The 16,326-nt window shown below is 58.5% G+C and overlaps 1 protein-coding gene, 1 long non-coding RNA gene and 1 other non-coding gene across 11 annotated transcripts in view; 2 read left to right on the top strand and 1 right to left on the bottom strand.

Annotated features, from left to right (window-relative positions):
* Window positions 1–315: 315 nt before the first annotated feature.
* IFT140 (intraflagellar transport 140) overlaps window positions 316–16,326 on the bottom strand; it is a 78,390-nt gene continuing 62,379 nt past the window's right edge. For 8 of the 9 annotated variants that reach the window (XM_058711131.1, XM_058711138.1, XM_058711134.1 and 5 more), the window contains 12 exons: window positions 13,541–13,718; window positions 12,917–13,107; window positions 12,475–12,570; window positions 12,101–12,233; window positions 11,641–11,784; window positions 11,008–11,136; window positions 10,714–10,896; window positions 7,503–7,709; window positions 7,097–7,309; window positions 6,841–7,007; window positions 5,575–5,716; window positions 316–738 (listed from right to left, as the gene is read on the bottom strand). In XM_058711131.1, coding sequence (XP_058567114.1) covers window positions 529–738; window positions 5,575–5,716; window positions 6,841–7,007; window positions 7,097–7,309; window positions 7,503–7,709; window positions 10,714–10,896; window positions 11,008–11,136; window positions 11,641–11,784; window positions 12,101–12,233; window positions 12,475–12,570; window positions 12,917–13,107; window positions 13,541–13,718 — 1,993 coding nt within the window. In that variant the 3' untranslated portion in view covers window positions 316–528. Of the gene's footprint in view, window positions 739–5,210; window positions 5,469–5,574; window positions 5,717–6,840; window positions 7,008–7,096; window positions 7,310–7,502; window positions 7,710–10,713; window positions 10,897–11,007; window positions 11,137–11,640; window positions 11,785–12,100; window positions 12,234–12,474; window positions 12,571–12,916; window positions 13,108–13,540; window positions 13,719–16,326 lie in introns of all 9 variants that reach the window. The other variant, XR_009256729.1, reaches the window with a different exon arrangement.
* LOC131501269 (uncharacterized) lies at window positions 2,222–4,676 on the top strand. Its single transcript, XR_009256731.1, has 2 exons — window positions 2,222–3,122; window positions 3,287–4,676. It is a non-coding gene; the product is annotated as an uncharacterized LOC131501269 (long non-coding RNA).
* Window positions 16,101–16,229, top strand: LOC131501759 (small nucleolar RNA SNORA72). The gene has a single exon (XR_009256886.1). It is a non-coding gene; the product is annotated as a small nucleolar RNA SNORA72 (small nucleolar RNA).

Genomic DNA, 16,326 nt, shown 5'->3' with positions numbered 1-16,326 from the left:
GCAGCTGGTGACGAGCTGGGGGTGGGAGACCCCAAGGTCCCCCTCCCTGCACGGACATGTCGTGGGGCCAGCCCTTCACGGTGGGGGCTGGTGATGGGACACGCCCACGTGGACGGAGACACCAGGCTGCCTCGTGCAGAGAACTGCACCCCCCCCCCCCACCCGTGCTGGCCACCCCTATGTCTCTGTTCCAGTGGACGCTGGGCCCCGTGGTCAGGGATGGCGTGTCCTGCCAGGAGCCGTGAGACGTGCTCTCCTGGAACTCGCCTGGGTGTTGGGACGAGGCGCAGTGAACACGCTAATATCTGCAGTCCGTCGAGTTCCACAAGGTTTTTAGGCTTTACAGACTATGCTTGGGAGACGGTCCTGGAGAAGAGGAACCAAGTCCCTGGGCAGGAAAGGGACCTCAAGGCCCCTTCTGAGCAGGACAGCCGGTGCCCTGGGGTGTCAGACACAGCTGTCATTTCAACGAGAAAGTCAGGCTCTTGCCATGAACCCTGGCAGGTTCTGGGGGAGCAGCAGCGGCTGTCAGGGCTCGCTATCCTCTTCCTCCTCCTGCACCTCCTCATCTGCCTCTCTGCGGTCGTCGACGCTGTTGTGGTGGACCCGCCCGGACATGGCGCGCATCACAGGGAGGCCCAGGCCCCGGTGCACGGCGTCCACGGTCTGCTGGCTCACGTAGTAGGACACGTTGGCAGAGGGCACTTTCTTCCGCATCTCCTCCAGATACCTGTATGCCTGGGTAGGGACAGCCGTTACCGGGTTAGTCCGCAGCGAGAACCAGGGGAGCCACCCCCTCAGTCCGGGGCACGGAGCTTCCTGGGCACCCGCCCCAGGTGGTGAGGGACACCTTCCCAACAGGGCAGTTGTCTGTGACTGCACGGCCTTTCCAAGGTGTCCGACTTTAAGCCTCTGTCAATGCTGTCAGCTGTGATCAGCACTCCCGGCCGAACAGGTCCAGCCAGCTGCCCCGGAGAGTCCTGTGAGCGGCCTGTGCTCGAGGACCCACACCTGTCCACATGTGCCCAGGCCCGCCACTCGCCTGCTGTGCCTGCTTACATCTGCCTACACCTGTCCCCCCTTCCACACGTGCCAATGCCTGCCCCACACCTGCCCTCACCTGCCCATGCCTGCTCACATCTGCCCAGGCCTGCCTGCACCTGCTGACACCTGCTGCACCCACAGGGAGGGCCACACACAAGAATGAGGGGAGGAACAGGGTCCCATGTGGCTTCTAAGGCCCACTCCCAAGGTACACTTCATATCAGCTCAGATGTGATCAAAATTTCTAGGAGCTTTAAAACTGTTTATGGGAAAGATCAGATCTTAATTTTTTTTTTTTTTAAGTGTATTTTGAGGGGCACCTGGGTGGCTCAGTCAGTTGGGTGTCTGACTTTGGATCAGGTCATGATCAGGCTCATGAGTTCTAGCCCCATGTCGGGCTCTGCGCTGACATCACAGCGCCTGGAGCCCGTTTTGGATTCTGTGTCTCCCTCTCTCTCTGCCCCTCCCTTGCTTGCTCTCTCTCTCTCAAACAAACATTTAAAAAATAAATAAAGTGTATTTTTAGAGAGAGAGAGAGCACACACGTGTGTGAGCGGGGGAAGGGGAGAAAGAGAATCCCAAGCAGGCTCCACACTGTCCACAAAGACCCTGACACTGAGTTTGATCTCATGAACTGTGAGATCATGACCTGAGCTAAAATCAAGGGCCAGACGCTTAAGTGACTGAGCCAACCAGGCTCTCTAGATCTTAGTATTCTTTTTTTTTAATGTTTGCTTTGGGCGGGGGGAGGGGCAGAGAGAGGGGAACAGAGGATCTGAAGCGGGCTCTGCACTGACAGCAGAGAGCCCGACATGGGGCTCAAAGTCACAAACCACGAGATCATGATCTGAGCTGAAGTCAGATGCTCAACAGGTTGGGTCACTCAGGTGCCCTTAATCTTAGCATTTCCTAAATAATGATAAATTTCCTGAGCAATTTTATTTTATTTTTTTAAAATTTTTTTTTCAACGTTTTTTATTTATTTTTGGGACAGAGAGAGACAGAGCATGAACGGGGGAGGGGCAGAGAGAGAGGGAGACACAGAGTCGGAAGCAGGCTCCAGGCTCCGAGCCATCAGCCCAGAGCCCGACGCGGGGCTCGAACTCACGGACCGCGAGATCGTGACCTGGCTGAAGTCGGACGCTTAACCGACTGCGCCACCCAGGCGCCCCCTGAGCAATTTTATTTTGAGCAGACAGAACCAAGATATAAAAAGTAAGAGAGAAAGATGAAAGTAGAAAGGTGAGCCATGAGTGTTGGAAGGACAGAGGATGGGCAGAATGCAAGCCCTCCGGCATTCTCAAGCGAGGTGGGGGGACACCCGCACAGGAAGAGATAGTTCCTGAGAATGTGTCCACTGCCTGTGTGACCCAGGCACCATGCAGGGCTCACGGGACACAAGCACAAGGCAGGCCAAGGCCAATGCCAGGGCTCTGAGCTTCGGGAGCGAGGGGAATTGAGGGCATGCCCCCCCGGGGTGGGGTCTGCCAGAGACCGCAGGGCTGCACTGTGGCCCAGGGGCGTCACCCTCCGTGTGCACAGCTGGTGTCGGCACGGGCAAGGAAGCTGTTTCCAGAAGGCAGGCACGGTCACCAGACACAGCTGAAGGGTGACAAAGACAGAAGTGCTCCTGGATGTCCCGGCCACTGAGGACACTGACCAGGGTCAGGGGCCTTGGGGTTGGGCTCCGACGTGGTGACGAGGTGAGTGCGAGGGAGCATGGGAGACACCGGAGCAGTGACAGGGGCCTTCTTTCCCTGCCCGGAGGAGACCTAGGCCTGTCCACCTCACCACTCATGTTTATTTCTTCTAAGTTAAGGTTGCTAAGTCCCACAGGCTCCAAACAAGGGCCACTGTGGGAAGCTGAATGTCACATAGAAAACCCACCCTCACTGACTCGAAGAACCGGAACCAGAGCTAGAACTGCGGTCAACTGCAGCAGCCAGAAGTGAGGAGACGTCAGAAGACAATCACCGAGGGGAGCCCACACCCTGAGCATGAACGCGGCTCTCTGGTCAACCTAGCTAGCACATGCTGCATGTGGTGGGGACAGGGGCTGACATCAAGCCCAGCCCCAGGTGATGTGCTGAGCATAGAGGCTCTTGTTGCTACCTGCAATGCTGGAAGGAAGGAAGGGAAGGAGAGAGGGAGGAAGGGAGGGAGGGAGGGAGGAAGGGAGGGAGGGAGGAAAGGGAGGGAGGAAAGGAAGGAAGGAAGGAAGGAAGGAACCTAAAAAATCCAGAGTCTCCATGGTGGTTTATCCATAACGTCCAGGAACTGCTAGACGTGAGGAACAACAACAAGATGTGACCAAACTCGAGAGAAAAGACAAGGGAACTAACTCGATGTGATCCAGAAGCTACTAGTGGGGAAAATTATAACAGCAGGTGTAATACAGGCCCAGGAGCAACATCAGAGTACTCAACAGGCCTGGTAAACTTGAAGCAACAGTAAAAGCCACCACCAAAAATGAAAACCAGAGAAAATTCTGGAAAAAAAAGAGGACAATCAGTTGAAGCAGGGGATAGTATACACAGATAATTGGAGTTCCGTAAGGAGAGGAGAGAGGGACAGGAGGGAATTTCCCCCAGACAGGGAGAAAACACTAGAGGTCACACGCTGGTAAAGGAAAGGTCCCCAGAATTCATAAGGGCCACAAGCAACGTTGAGAAGACAGACCCCCAACAAACTGACAGGGGAGGATTCGGGCACTTGGAGGAGGAGACAAACCTATGAGCAGCTGCGCGACACCGGTGGTCAGAGAGAGAGGGGCACTGAAACCACCATGAGCTACCGCGACGCACCCACCAGGACGGCGGAAGTGAAAAACGGGTCGTACCAAACGTGCGCGGAGACGAGGCACAGCTTTGGAGGTCGTGAGCAAAAGTGGCCGCTCGCGCATAGAATACCGCCTTTACTTGTAAACGTGACTGCAGGTAAGCGTGGCTACTCAGACTCGGGTTCGTGCCAGACTGTCTCAAAAAGGAACCAAGGGGCCACCACATCAAGGAAAAGAGGAACAGGCAAGCGTTTTGCCAAGGATAAAATCTGAGCTTTCAAACGGAAGGATTTCAGAAACCTTGCGTATCGGCCACCACGAGCCGGACGTCTTCCCGATGCCGTATTTTCTGACGAGGCTGGTGGTGATTTCTGCAAATATGGTGTTCTGATACGTATAATGAAATGTGTCAACAGCTTCCAACTCCGCAAACAACATGATGTCATAAAACGATGTGTGTGTAAAAGATCTGAGACAGACCATCGAGTTTTAAACGTGACAGAATACAACAGCATTCCAACATCGCAACTAACTTTTGAGAATTGCCACCTGGGGCGCCTAGGTGGCTCAGCTGACTTCAGGTCAGGTCATGATCTCATAGTTCGTGAGTTCGAGCCCCACATTGGGCTCTCTGCTCTCAGCACAGAGCCTGCTTCAAATCCTCTGTCCTTAAAAATAAATAAACATTAAAAGAAAAGAATTACCACTTGTTGACTTGTGGCGCAGCATCAAAGGTGGCCTGCACGTGTCTGAAGAGGCCCCTTCACCTACGTATTGCTGTGAGGCTACATTTTCTTCATATATTTCAGCTAAGAAAAACCCTATTTCACCAAGTTGAGTGCAAAAGCAGAAACTGATCCCATCGGATTTAGCTGGACGAGAGATTTGGAGAAATGTGACATAGCGCTGCTTTCCTCAATTTGTTTCGCAAAATATAAAAAATATAAAATTGCTTCAACGAAAATGTTACTTATGTTAACATATCACGGGTTTAAGTGAATTAACAAATATTTTTACATTAGTTTTATTGGGTAATAGTAAATACTGATAGGTGCGCCCCACACAGACCAATGGTCTTTGGGTCCTCAATAACTTTCCTAGTGCAAAGGGGTCCAGACACCAAAATGTCTGAGAAGTGCTCTGCTAAAATGAATTACCGAAACCCTTCCGCAAAGAAAGCTCCAGGCCAGGTGGGTTCAGGTAGGCATTCTATCAAGGAAGGAAGAAATCAAGCAATCTTACATAAACTCTTCTGGAAAATACGGGAGGTGGGCATGCTCCCCAGTGCATTTTATAAGGCTAGAATAACCTTGAAACCAACCGTGAAAAAGACACTACAAAAAGGAAGAAGTCTGGCAGTTTCTTAAAACGTTAAACACACACTTACCACACAACCCCACCATCCCAGCCCTGGGCATCTACCCGAGTGTCTGCGAACCAAGCGGGAAGGGCAGGGCGCCTGCGATTCTCAGAGCGCTCAGAAAAATACCCATGTTAGGTAGAAAATAGAAATTTGAAAACACGCACGTAAAATGAGTAAGTAAATGTAGCAAAATTTTTAAACCTGCCAAATCTGATGAAGGGTTATGTGTGGGTTCTCTTATTCTTGTAATTCTCAGTTTGAAATTATTCCAAATAAAAAAGGCTGAAAAATCAAACACAGGACAAACACCTGCGGCTCAGAGGGCGGGGACGGCCGCGAAGCGGAGCCCGCCCCCTTCCCCGGAAGCCCCGCCCCCGCGCCGCCTCACCGCCTGGAACTCCTCGGTCTGCAGGTAGTGCTGCACCAGGAAGCTGTAGACGTCCCCGACGCGGACGCTGCTGTCCAGCTCGGGCTCCTCCAGGAGCAGCTCACACTGCTTGACCGCCTCCTTAGGGTCCTCGGCATATGTCCTGCCCAGAGCAGGAACACGGCCGGGGTCAGGGGACAGGGGTCAGAGCAGCCTCCCCACCTGAATGAGGAGCTCCCGGAGTCGGCGGCAGGAAACTTTTGTGAAGTTAATTCCCATGAATTAAACTGAGTCATTACTGAGTTTATTCATAAACTCACCGATTCGTTGAATGGAAACTTGGGCTAGCTCGCACTCCTGCTACCGTGCTACACTCAGCTTGTCACCCCAATCCCTGCCGGCCCACCAGTCTGGAAGGGGACACTGATGCAGGGGGATGCAGGGCGCCCTGCCCGAGGAGGTCAGGCAGGGGGTGAGCACCAGCGAAGACCAGCGCAGCGGCGCGCTGGACACGACACGCTGGGGTCCGGGGTCCGTCGCGGAACAGGGGTGGTGTAAGCGGCGGGGGGACCAGGAAGGAGCTCCAGGGTGCCCTGCTCTTTGCTTCCCAATGTCCTGCTCTCTCCCTCCCGCAGCCCAGGCGTAGCAGATATTCCAGAACTTACGTATCCAAGCAGGGAGCCCCACTTTGTACAAGGGTTCAAAATATTTTTGCAACTTTTCTTTTAAAAGCCTGTTCCCAGATGAGGAAAAGGCTTGTACTGGTTCAGGCATAAGCCGAGCCCTGCTGCCCACATAGCGGGCTCCTGGCAAAGCCGGGTGGGTTGCCAGGAGATAAAAACTGGCATCTTGTCCGAATTTACATGGTCTCTCCTAAAAACAGCAACAACCTGCTACTTGCAAGCGCCCTTCAAACTGTCCCCGCACCCCTGGGTGCTGTGGTGGCCCGCCGGCTCCCAACCATTAAGCTGGAGCCCTGCACACACTTTAGAAGGCCCCGGGCTCCCCTCACGCACATGCTCTCCTGACCCACATCTGCCTCACTGCCCCCACCCCAGACTTCTCTGTTTTTTTCTGGAACTGGCCTGGGAATGCACCTAGGTTTGAGAATTCCCCAGGAGGAGCTTAGTGTGAAGGACGCAACATGACGTCCATGCATCCCACCCAGGGCTCACGGGGCTCCCTGCTGAGCGCTGGCTGCATGTGACACCCGGGTCTGGTTCCCAGCTGTGAGGGGGAGCCTGGGGGCTCCGTGGGGTCCGAGGTGCAGCCGTCCTGTGAACGCACCTTCGGGCCTGGATGAGCCGCTTCACCAGTGTCATCTTGCTCTGCAGCTGAGCCAGCTTGGTCTCCTGGTCCAGGGGGCTCTTGGCCTTGGCCTTGGCCAGGCACTTGTAGGCCTCGGTCAGCGCCCCGTGGGCTTTGTCGTAGTTTTGGTATTCATCGATCTCCACCTGCAAGGAGGAGACCCGTCAGGGCCCGCAGGGGTCCACGAGCTGCCCCGGGGCGGGGGGGGACCGGGGACCGGGCGGAGGGCGTGTACCTGGGCGCAGGCCTCGTAGAAGCTGGCCAGGAGGTCCAGGGCCCGCCCCTTGGTGTAGAAGCTGATGATGGTCTTCATGATCTCCGGCTCCTTCCGCCAGTCCAGGGACTGCAGGTAGTTGGCAGCCATGATGTAGATCTCCTTTTGCCTCGAGACGCCCGCAAAGAACACGATCTTCTCCGTGTCCCCTGACTTCAGCAGCGCTCTCATGGCCTAGACGAGGAAGCGCCAGGCAGGCTCATGAGGATTTCACCACCAGAGGGAGCTCAGGGCTCCTTGGTCCCCGCAGGACGCAGGCAAGCCCGGGCAGGGAAAGTCGGTGGGGCTTAAACTCGCTTAAACTCGGGGCAAGCGGAGACGCGATTCGCGGGCACGTGGGTGCCACCCCGCCGGCAGGCGTGCTCACCTTGAGCTTGTTCCCCGCCTGCGTGTACTTCTTGGTGGCCAGGTGGTAGCTGCCCTGGCGCATGCAGCAGTTGGCGATCTGCTCCAGCAGCTGGCGCCGAGACTCTTCAGACAGGTCCTTGGAGTCCTTGGGCACGGTCATCTTCTCAGCCATCTCCTCGGTGATGGTCATGTTCTGCTCCAGGCAGAGCTGCAGGGCTTCGTGGTGCTGCAAGGCGCCGGGAGGGGGCAGGGGGCGGGAGGGGCGGTCACCACGGGGCCTGAGGTAGCGGCTCACCACGCAGAGGCCGATGCTCAGCCGGGTGACTGTGTCATGCTATGCACTATGCAGGGCAAGGGGGTGGGGGGGCGGGGAGCCCCAGAGCACACTGTCCTGCTTGTGGGAGGAAAGAGAAGCCAGAAATGGATTTTCTTCCACGATTCTTCTCAAATTTTTAAGTTAAGGGTTTGAATTAATTTTCTTAAAAATTTAAGGGAAATTTTGTATCCTTCACTTGAGGGCAGGTCTTGGAGGAGATGCCACCTCTGTGGTTTGGATGGCTGAGCGGTGCTCCACCACAAGAGGACTCTGGCTCCTCGCCGCCGCGCCCGCAGGTGCACACCTGCCTCGTCACGCGGGTACAGCCCTGGCGCGCCACTCCCACAGCCGCCTGCCGGTGCGCTATTGGGACTGATCCCGGGCCGGGACGGGCAGTGCCTGCCGCGTTCCTGTCCTGCCCGAGCACACCTGTGTCCCACAACAATCCAGGGGGTTTGCTTACCTTTTCACCTTCATGGGTGGAATCCAGGGCAAACGGGATCTCCGTGAGTTTTGATTTGTATTTCTCTTATTACAAACGAGGCTAAGAATCTGATGTTCTGGAACCACCCACATTTCCTTCCTTTTTTTTTTTTTTTTTAAGTTTACTTATTTATTTTGGGGGGGAGGGGAGAGAGAGAGAATCCGAGCCATCCGCAAGGAGCCTGACATGGGGCTCGAACTCACGACCCTGGGATCATGACCTGAGTTGAAATCAACAGTCAGATGCTTAACTGACAGAGCCACCCAGGCGTTCCCATCTACATTTCCTTCTTAAAAGAAACTGTCCACAATCTTTGTCCTTTCCTTGTGAGTTGCTGGTAAATTTCCTACTGTTTATAGGAACTCCATACATATTAGGAACAGGAGACTTTGGGATAGAGGTAGAACATATCTTTTCTCATTTTATTATTTATCTTTACTCTTTTATGGTGTTTTTTTCCATGTGTTATTTTCAAATTTATATTTGGTTACATCAATGAGTCTTTCCCATTGGGTTTTGAATCCTACTCAGAACACACCTTCTGTGTTTTCAGACCGTACGAGACGTCCCGTGGCTTTCGGTGCTGGCTGCCGTTTCACTGGGACACTTAAATCGTAGACACATCTGGAACTTACTGGGACACAGGAGACGAAGAGGGTTTACTTGCGTGTTTTCCCAAGTGGCTGCCTCGTTGCATCAACCCCTTTGAGCGGACGGTTCACCTTTTGCCCCCGGTTGTGAAGTGCTCCTCAGCACCTGCTAGATGTGCCTATGTAAATGGTTCTCCTTCTGGGTTTTCTAATATTTTCCACTGACCTGTAGGCCTGCTCGTGGACTCGACCTCAAGTGTTCTATCTCCGATGCATTTTACAATCTTGGGGCCTCGTCACCGCTTGTTAATCTTCTTCCAAATTTTTCCCGGCTGTTCTGGCTTATCTGGGTTTCACTGTGAAACTACAGAATCCACTTATCTGGCTAGAAAAAGCCCTGTGGTGTTTTTGCTGGCTCAGATTAGGCCTGGGGCTGCCTTAGGGAGGGTGGACATGTGCATCTATCTGCTGGGTCTGGCCATGAACCCGGCACGTGCCTCTTACTTGGGCGAGAATTCTCGTGTCGCTCACCAGGGAGGCATGAAGCTACAAGCACAATTCTGGCTTCAGGAAGAAATAACTTTCAATTTGGACAGGCTGATTTCGCATGGCTAACAGTTTTCTTCATCTCCATTCAGTGGCTATCAGGGACAAGCCTTCTACTTAGAGTATGGCTGCAACACGCCTGAGAGCGCTCTCTATAAAACGCTACCAACAAGTGACGGTTAGGACGTGGCAGGGTGGGAGCCCTGTGCACGGCTGCTGGCAATGAAAACTGGGGCAGCGGCTGTGGAAGACAGTCTGGAGGGTCCTCAACAAACTAGAACCGAGTTACCAGATAGTCTGGTAATTCCGTTTCTGGGTAAATGCCTGCAGGAATTGAAAGCAGGGTTGAAGAGAGATTTGTACACCCGTGTTCACAGCAGCAGTATTCACAAGAGCCAAGAGGTGGAGGTGAGCCAGTGTCCGAGAGCAGGGAAACACGAGGCACTGCCTATGCGGAACGGAGTACTACTTGGCCTGAAAAAGGAAGGAGGTTTTGACACCTGCCACAGCACCGATGAACCTTGACGGTACGACACTCAGTGAAATAAACCGGACCCACAAGGGCAGATCCTGTACGATTCCACTTATGTGTGGTCTCCGGAGTCGTCAAATTCATAGACACAGGAGGTAGACGGTGGGTGTCGGGGCTAGGGGAGGATGGGCAGCTGGCATTTCAGGGGGACAGAGCTTCGGTTTTGCAAGATGAAAGGAGGTACGTGGAGGTTGCACCACAATGTCAACGCACTTGACACTCAGAAAGAGCAGGGCACCTGGGGGGCTCAGTCGCCTAAGTGTCTGACTCTTAGTTTTGGCTCAGGCCACTATCTCATGATTCGTGAGTTTGAGCCCCATGTTGGGCCCTGACAGCACGGAGCCTGCTTGGGATTCTCTCCTCTCTCTCTCTCTCTCTCTCTCTCTCTCTCTCTCTCTCTGTGCCCCTCCTGTGTGTGAATGCTCTCCCTCTCTCTCTCTCTCTCTCTCAAATAAATAAACCTAAAAAACTTTTTAAACACACTCAGAAAATAGCTAAGATGCTAAATCTGATGTCATGTGTGTTTGCCGCACACACGGAAAGGACGAGCATGCCCCCCCGGTTACGACGTGAAGACTCACGAAGGGGCTGCACGGGTGAGCCCGTTCCCAGGCTCCAACACCCCCAGGACAGGCCAGAGCCACGGCCTCCCTGTGAAACCGTAACCATGAGAGACGGCAGAGCTACATCCACTGTGTCTGGAAAAGGGGGCCCCGGGCTTCGGGGCCTGAGTGGGTGCCACGCGGGGGCCCCAGGCCGTACCTTCTTTGCGGCCAGGAGCAGCTCCACCGCCTTCTCGTACCGATGGTGCTCAAGGAAGAAGTCCGAGCAGCGGGCCAGGAGGGCAGGGTCCGAACTCTCGTCCAGGTCCTCCGCTATGAGCTGCAGGGCCACAAACTGCTGGGTGGCGAAGGCCAGCTCCAGAGCCTTGGAGAAGTGGCCGGCCTGTGGATGGTGGGGCGCTCTGAGCGGCCGCCCAGGCCCCAGGTCCCGAGAAGGCCCGAGTGGCGCCCCCGGCACGGCGGCAGGCCCCAGGGTACCCGGCCGCTGGCTCACCTTGTGGTACAGCATCACCGCCCTGTCCACGTGCTCGCCCTTGTCCTCGTAGTAGAGCGCCGCCTCCGTCATGTCCTCGGGGGAGCTCAGCAGGGCCAGGTTCATGAGCTGGTCGTCCAGGCCGTTCTCCTGCGGGGACGGGGTCGCCAGGGCCTCCTGTGCACTGTGCTGAGGGCGCCCGAGGAGCCCACCGCCCCTGTCCGGCACGCTGTTGGGTCTATGTGACTGTGGTTTCCAGTGTCGAATGTCTCCCCGGGTCCGCACACAGAATTCTGGGGGGGCTCCCTTCTCTTGCTATTAACAATGTCGTAGGACCTATCTGACACGAGGGCTCTCCAGGGTGGGCGGGGGCACTCTCACCCACTCAGAATGTCCCTCCTTGCTGTGCACAGGCCCCAAGCGCCAAGCCAGCCCGAGTGCTCGCTTTTGCAAACACCGCCAAGGAGGCTGCGGCAGGCGGATGAGGGGCGGACGCTCCCGGCGCCCAGAGTGAGGCGGGCGTGGTGGAAACAGGCCGGGGTGGGGAATAGGGCCTCGCGCTACAACTCTCTCCTCTTTCTGAAGTGACCTGGACGGAGCCTCCCACCTGCCCGGCTTTAGCCACCAGGGGCTGCACGCCGGCCGGCCGCCTACCTTGCACAGGCGGATGGCGTTGTTGAAGGCCTGTGCGCGCGCGTAGAAGTGCACTGCCTGCCTCACCTCCTCCTGACTCTCGTACTGGCGGGCCAGATGATAGGACGCGGCCCAGTTTCCGCTCTCATTTGCGATCTCAGCAGCCTGGAAAGAGAGCAGGGCGCCCTGGGGCCATGTCTCTGCCTCCCCACGCCCGGCAGGCCTGCCCCCTGCCCCCTCCGACCTTTTTTATCATTTTTTTTAATGATTATTTATTTTTGAGAGAGTGAGAGACACAGAGAGTGGGCAGGGGAGGGGCAGAGAGAGAGAGGGAGACACAGAATCGGAAGCAGGCTCCAGGCTCCGAGCCGTCAGCACAGAGCCCGACGCGAGGCTGGACCCCACGAACCATGAGATCATGACCTGAGCCGAGACAGGAGGCTTACCCGACTGAGCCCCCAGGCGCCCCAGAGGCGTCTACCTTCTGGATGTTGCCCTGGAAGCAGTGGATGCGGACCAGGGAGAAGTAGTCCTGTGCCAGCTCGTAGTAGTGCAGCGCGGCGTCCATCTCTGCCTGGCTCTCCAGGTACTGGGCCCACCACCGCCACAGGGTCCTGGGGGGAGCCCACGATCCCCTTCAGGGCCTGCACACCCTGGAAAGGAGCCCCGGGACCCCAGTGCCACCAGCAGCCAGGAGGGCGCAGCTCTGCAGGAGAGCACGGATGCCCCCTGCTCCGCGCCCGCCCCGCACCCCCCCCCCCCCCCCCGCCACCCACCCGAGGGAAGCAGCGGCAGGATGCCCCTGGGCACCACGGCCAACCCTGCGTCTGCCCACCACCTGGCGGCGACACTCACTTGTCCTTCATCTTATTGACGTAGAGCTCCAGGGACCGTGGGTCCTCCGAGAGCATCCTGGGCACCTCGAAGCGGTGGGTGTCCGACTTCTCGTAGCTGCAAGGCCAGCGGGGCAGTGGCTCCTCCCGTGGTCTCAGCGCTGCCGGCGACCCCAGGCCCGGAGACCGGAGCCCAGCGCGAGACGCTCGGGGGGCCTGAGGTCCTGGCGAGACTGAGCTCCAGCTGCCCTGCGGAGCCTCCCACCCAGAAGGCTGCCACCTGCTCTGAGGCGGTGCCTCGGCCTACAAGCTTCTTCTGAGCGCCTCCAAGGCCCTCCCCGGGGCAGAGAATGAAGCAGGGGCATGCGGGCCCCTCCCGGGCCTCCCCGTGGGCCCCCGCTCACTGGCCGAGGGAGCAGGGGAACAGGGGCCCGCCCCGGCCCTCCCCGTGGGCCCTTGCTCACTGGCTGAGGGCCAGGCTGCGGTCGGCGCTGGCCTCCAGGTGCCTGGCGTAGTTGTAGTAGGTGGTGCGCAGGTGGATGCGGTCCCGCAGTTCCGCTGCCTCCACGGCCTTCTGCCACTCGTCGGACGCCTGGTACAGCTTGTTGAGGAGGTCGTAGCGGCCGCACTTCCGGTACAGCTGCTCGGCGTCCTCCTGGAGAGGGGAGAGTGAGCGTGGGCCCTCGGGCTCCAGGAAGCCTGCTGGTGTCCCCTGGGGGCGGCGATGCCCAGGCCAGCCTGGCAGTGTGTCCCGCGGGGAGAAAGCATCAGCCAGGAAGGCTGGGGGGCTGCCCCTGCATGCCGAGGAGGAGACCCCGCCCGCTGCACCATCCTGCGGACCCCAGCCCCACCTGGCCTCCCAGGTGCATGGCGGCCTGGGAGTTTCACGCACGTGCCTGAGATGGGGAGGACAGCGGCGGAGGACACAGGCCTCGGTGGTGCCTCAGGGGCCTCGCTCTGCTTTCTGGAGGAAGCCAGTGACCCAGACGAGCAGACGCCATGGCCTCCCCAGTGGGGCCAGCCGCAACCCTACCTCTGCCGCAGGGCAGCCCGCCTGTCCGCCCGCCCTGGGGCTCTGCCGGACTCACCAGCATGCCCAGCTGTATGGCCAGCACGGCCACCCTGGCCTCCAGCTCTGGCTCCTGCTCGGCCTCGCGCAGCGCTCGGGCTCCGCGGGCGTGGCCCATGTTCCCCAGGCACACCTTGGCGACGTCCAGCCGCTGGGTCTTCACGCACACGCGGGCCATGTTCTCCCAGACTGCCTCGCTGTGCGGGGGACACGGCAGCCATGTCAGCTCGGAGCCCTCACGCCACCAGCCCCACAGAGACGCGTGCCGGACGGGCTTCCTCGGCACAGCGATACGGCAAACCGGGGCCCCGACTCCTCCTGGGGCTGAAGGCCACCTGCGTGTCCTCTGCAGCCGACAGGGCCAGGGACTTGCTCAGGACATTTTCCTCCCTGCCTTGATGGCCTTCTGCTGTGCAAATGCTCCTCTGAAACACACCTGTCCATGCCCTCAGCTGGGCCGTAGAGCCTTCACACCCCAGCGGGCCTGGGGAAGGGGGTGCGGGGCCCCAAGCCTGATGGACTGAGGACCAGTGCACGATGCCCAGTGTGGGGTCGGAGGGCCCCTCACCTGGGCTGAATAGAGGCAGGGGTCCCAGCACATCCCCCGGACCCCGTCCCTGTCCTCATGTCCACGGGCCCCCGTGACCCCACGCAGCCCCAGGGAGGGGAGGTTCGGAGGCATGGGTCCCACCCCCCACCTTAACCTTCCAGCAACCTCTCTCCTGCCGACAATGACCTGGGGCTCCTGCCCTCCCTGGGTCTAGAAACTTCTGCCTTGAGGTAGCTTCCCCCTCCCACCTTGGGAAACAATAGAATTCAGGGGTCCTGGCGCTGTGCACCCTGCACTCAGATCCTCTCTGCACAGCGCGGGCAAGGAGGGGGCGGCTGGGTCTGCGGCGCCCCTGGGGCCCCCGGCTGTGTGGTCAGTGCATCTAACCGCAGCCTTGCCTGTGAAGAGCGGGACTGCTGAGGAAGGGGGAGGGAGGGGACGCTTGTCAGGGCAGACCCTCCCGTCAGCGGAGGCACGTGAGCACGTGGCCAGGGCTCCAGGAGGGCCGGCGGTGACCGGTGAGCCTGGTGGGCACAGTCAGAGCTCAGGAGCTCTCTTTCGGCTCACAGAACTGATGGAGTCGCTGCCCCTCCTCCGCCAGGCGGACGAGCCAGGGCTGCCACGAGGTACTGGATGGAAACAGGCTCCCCCTCCCTTCCGGACGTGTTCCACATCAGAGCCTTCTTTAACGTACTCTCCACCCGAGGCTGAGACCAGCGTGGGGGCGGGCCGGGGCCCGGGGTCCTCGTGTGTCCCCACCCTCTGCCGAGTTGTGAGCACAGATGGCTGCCATCTGCGTATGATGGAGGTGCAAAACCCAAAGAAGCAAAGGAACCCGGCGGCCCATCTCAGCTCTTTCCCGACTCGGTTTCCGGGGCACTCCTAGGCTAGAGGGGTCCGGCAGGCCGTACGCACGAGCAGGGGACAAGCATGTGTTGGGAGGACAGCCCGAGCCCTGGCCGCGGGGCTGAGGCTGTGGGCCCGGCAGCCCCACCACTGGCCTGCACGCGGGACCGGGGGCCCTGGGCTTTGGACAGCCGCCAGCCCGCTGCAGCTCCGCGCTTCCTGTCGTCCCCGCCACGACGCGCTCACATCTGCACTTCATCAACATGAGAGACGCTGACGCCAAGGCACACGGGCCGCCTGCCGAGGGGCCTGGCCTCAAGACGGCCTCTCTTGGAAGAGCTGCCGGAACTGGCCCCCGAGGCCCCTCTTCTCGGGCCTGCCCTCAGGCTTGCTGGGTTCACGGCCTCCCAGTGCACCCAGCAGCCCCGGCTTCGCCGCTCTTAGCTCCCGCCACAGTGCCCGGCGCAAGCAGCTCTGGGGCACAGGGAGGGCCCTTGGGGGTTTGGGTGCCCAGGGTGGGCCCCGCGGTTCCACGGGTGGCTGAGGAGGGTCCTCTGTGGGCAGGGCCAGACGGCCGATGGCCTGACAGGAGGACCCAGTGAGTGGCCTGGGCCTCCCTGCCTCACCTGGTAGAGGGGCTGGAAGGAGCTGACCCAGTAGCCACCAGAGTCCACCCTGGGAGAAGTGACTTAAATAAATGAGGGGGAGGGGACTGATCCCTTCTAAAAGAAGACGGGGGAGAGGTGCGTTGGCGAGGTGACCCCTGTACCATGCGCTCAGGGACTCGGAATTACACGCTCGTCCCAGACCTTGGAGAAGGGGGCCATAGGCGGAGGGCTAGGGGTGCCCCTCGAGGGCAGACAGGACCCTGTCCCCCCGCCCCCCGCAGCCTCCGGGAGGCTGGAGCAGAGGCGCGAGAGAACACAGGCTAAGGAAAGAAGGCAGGTGGGAAGAAGTCAGCCGGCACGTTGGCTACAAAAGACACGTGCTGTGACACGAGCAAAGCCCATCAGGGACCCAAAGCACAGACGTTGTCTCGAGACTTATGATTCTCCAAGGACCTGCCCACCCCACCCCCCACCCCCATCGCCTTTCAGGGACATAGGCTTGGTGGCGTGGGGCTCCTCGAGGCAGCAGGCACAGGGCCCCCCCCCCACAAGAATGGGATGCAAAGTCGGGGGGGCTGTGACTGTTCCCGCCATCCTGATGTGACAATCAGCGCAGCCTAAGCACTCGCCACATTAAGACCATGCACGTGACCCCAGACCGACTTCTCTCCCTGGGTCTGCTTTTATCAACGCTGGCGAGAAACTAAGTCTGATTTACATGACGGGTCACGTGGGGAAAGTCTGTGACTCCAGGTACCTGACCGTCCTTGAGACTGACGGCTTGAATGTACTTTCTGAACA

The sequence above is a fragment of the Neofelis nebulosa genome, chromosome 18, assembly GCF_028018385.1.
Source record: "Neofelis nebulosa isolate mNeoNeb1 chromosome 18, mNeoNeb1.pri, whole genome shotgun sequence".
NCBI classification, from domain to species: domain Eukaryota; kingdom Metazoa; phylum Chordata; class Mammalia; order Carnivora; family Felidae; genus Neofelis; species Neofelis nebulosa.
Note: the sequence above shows the minus strand (reverse complement) of the source record. Positions and strands in the feature narration are given on the sequence as shown.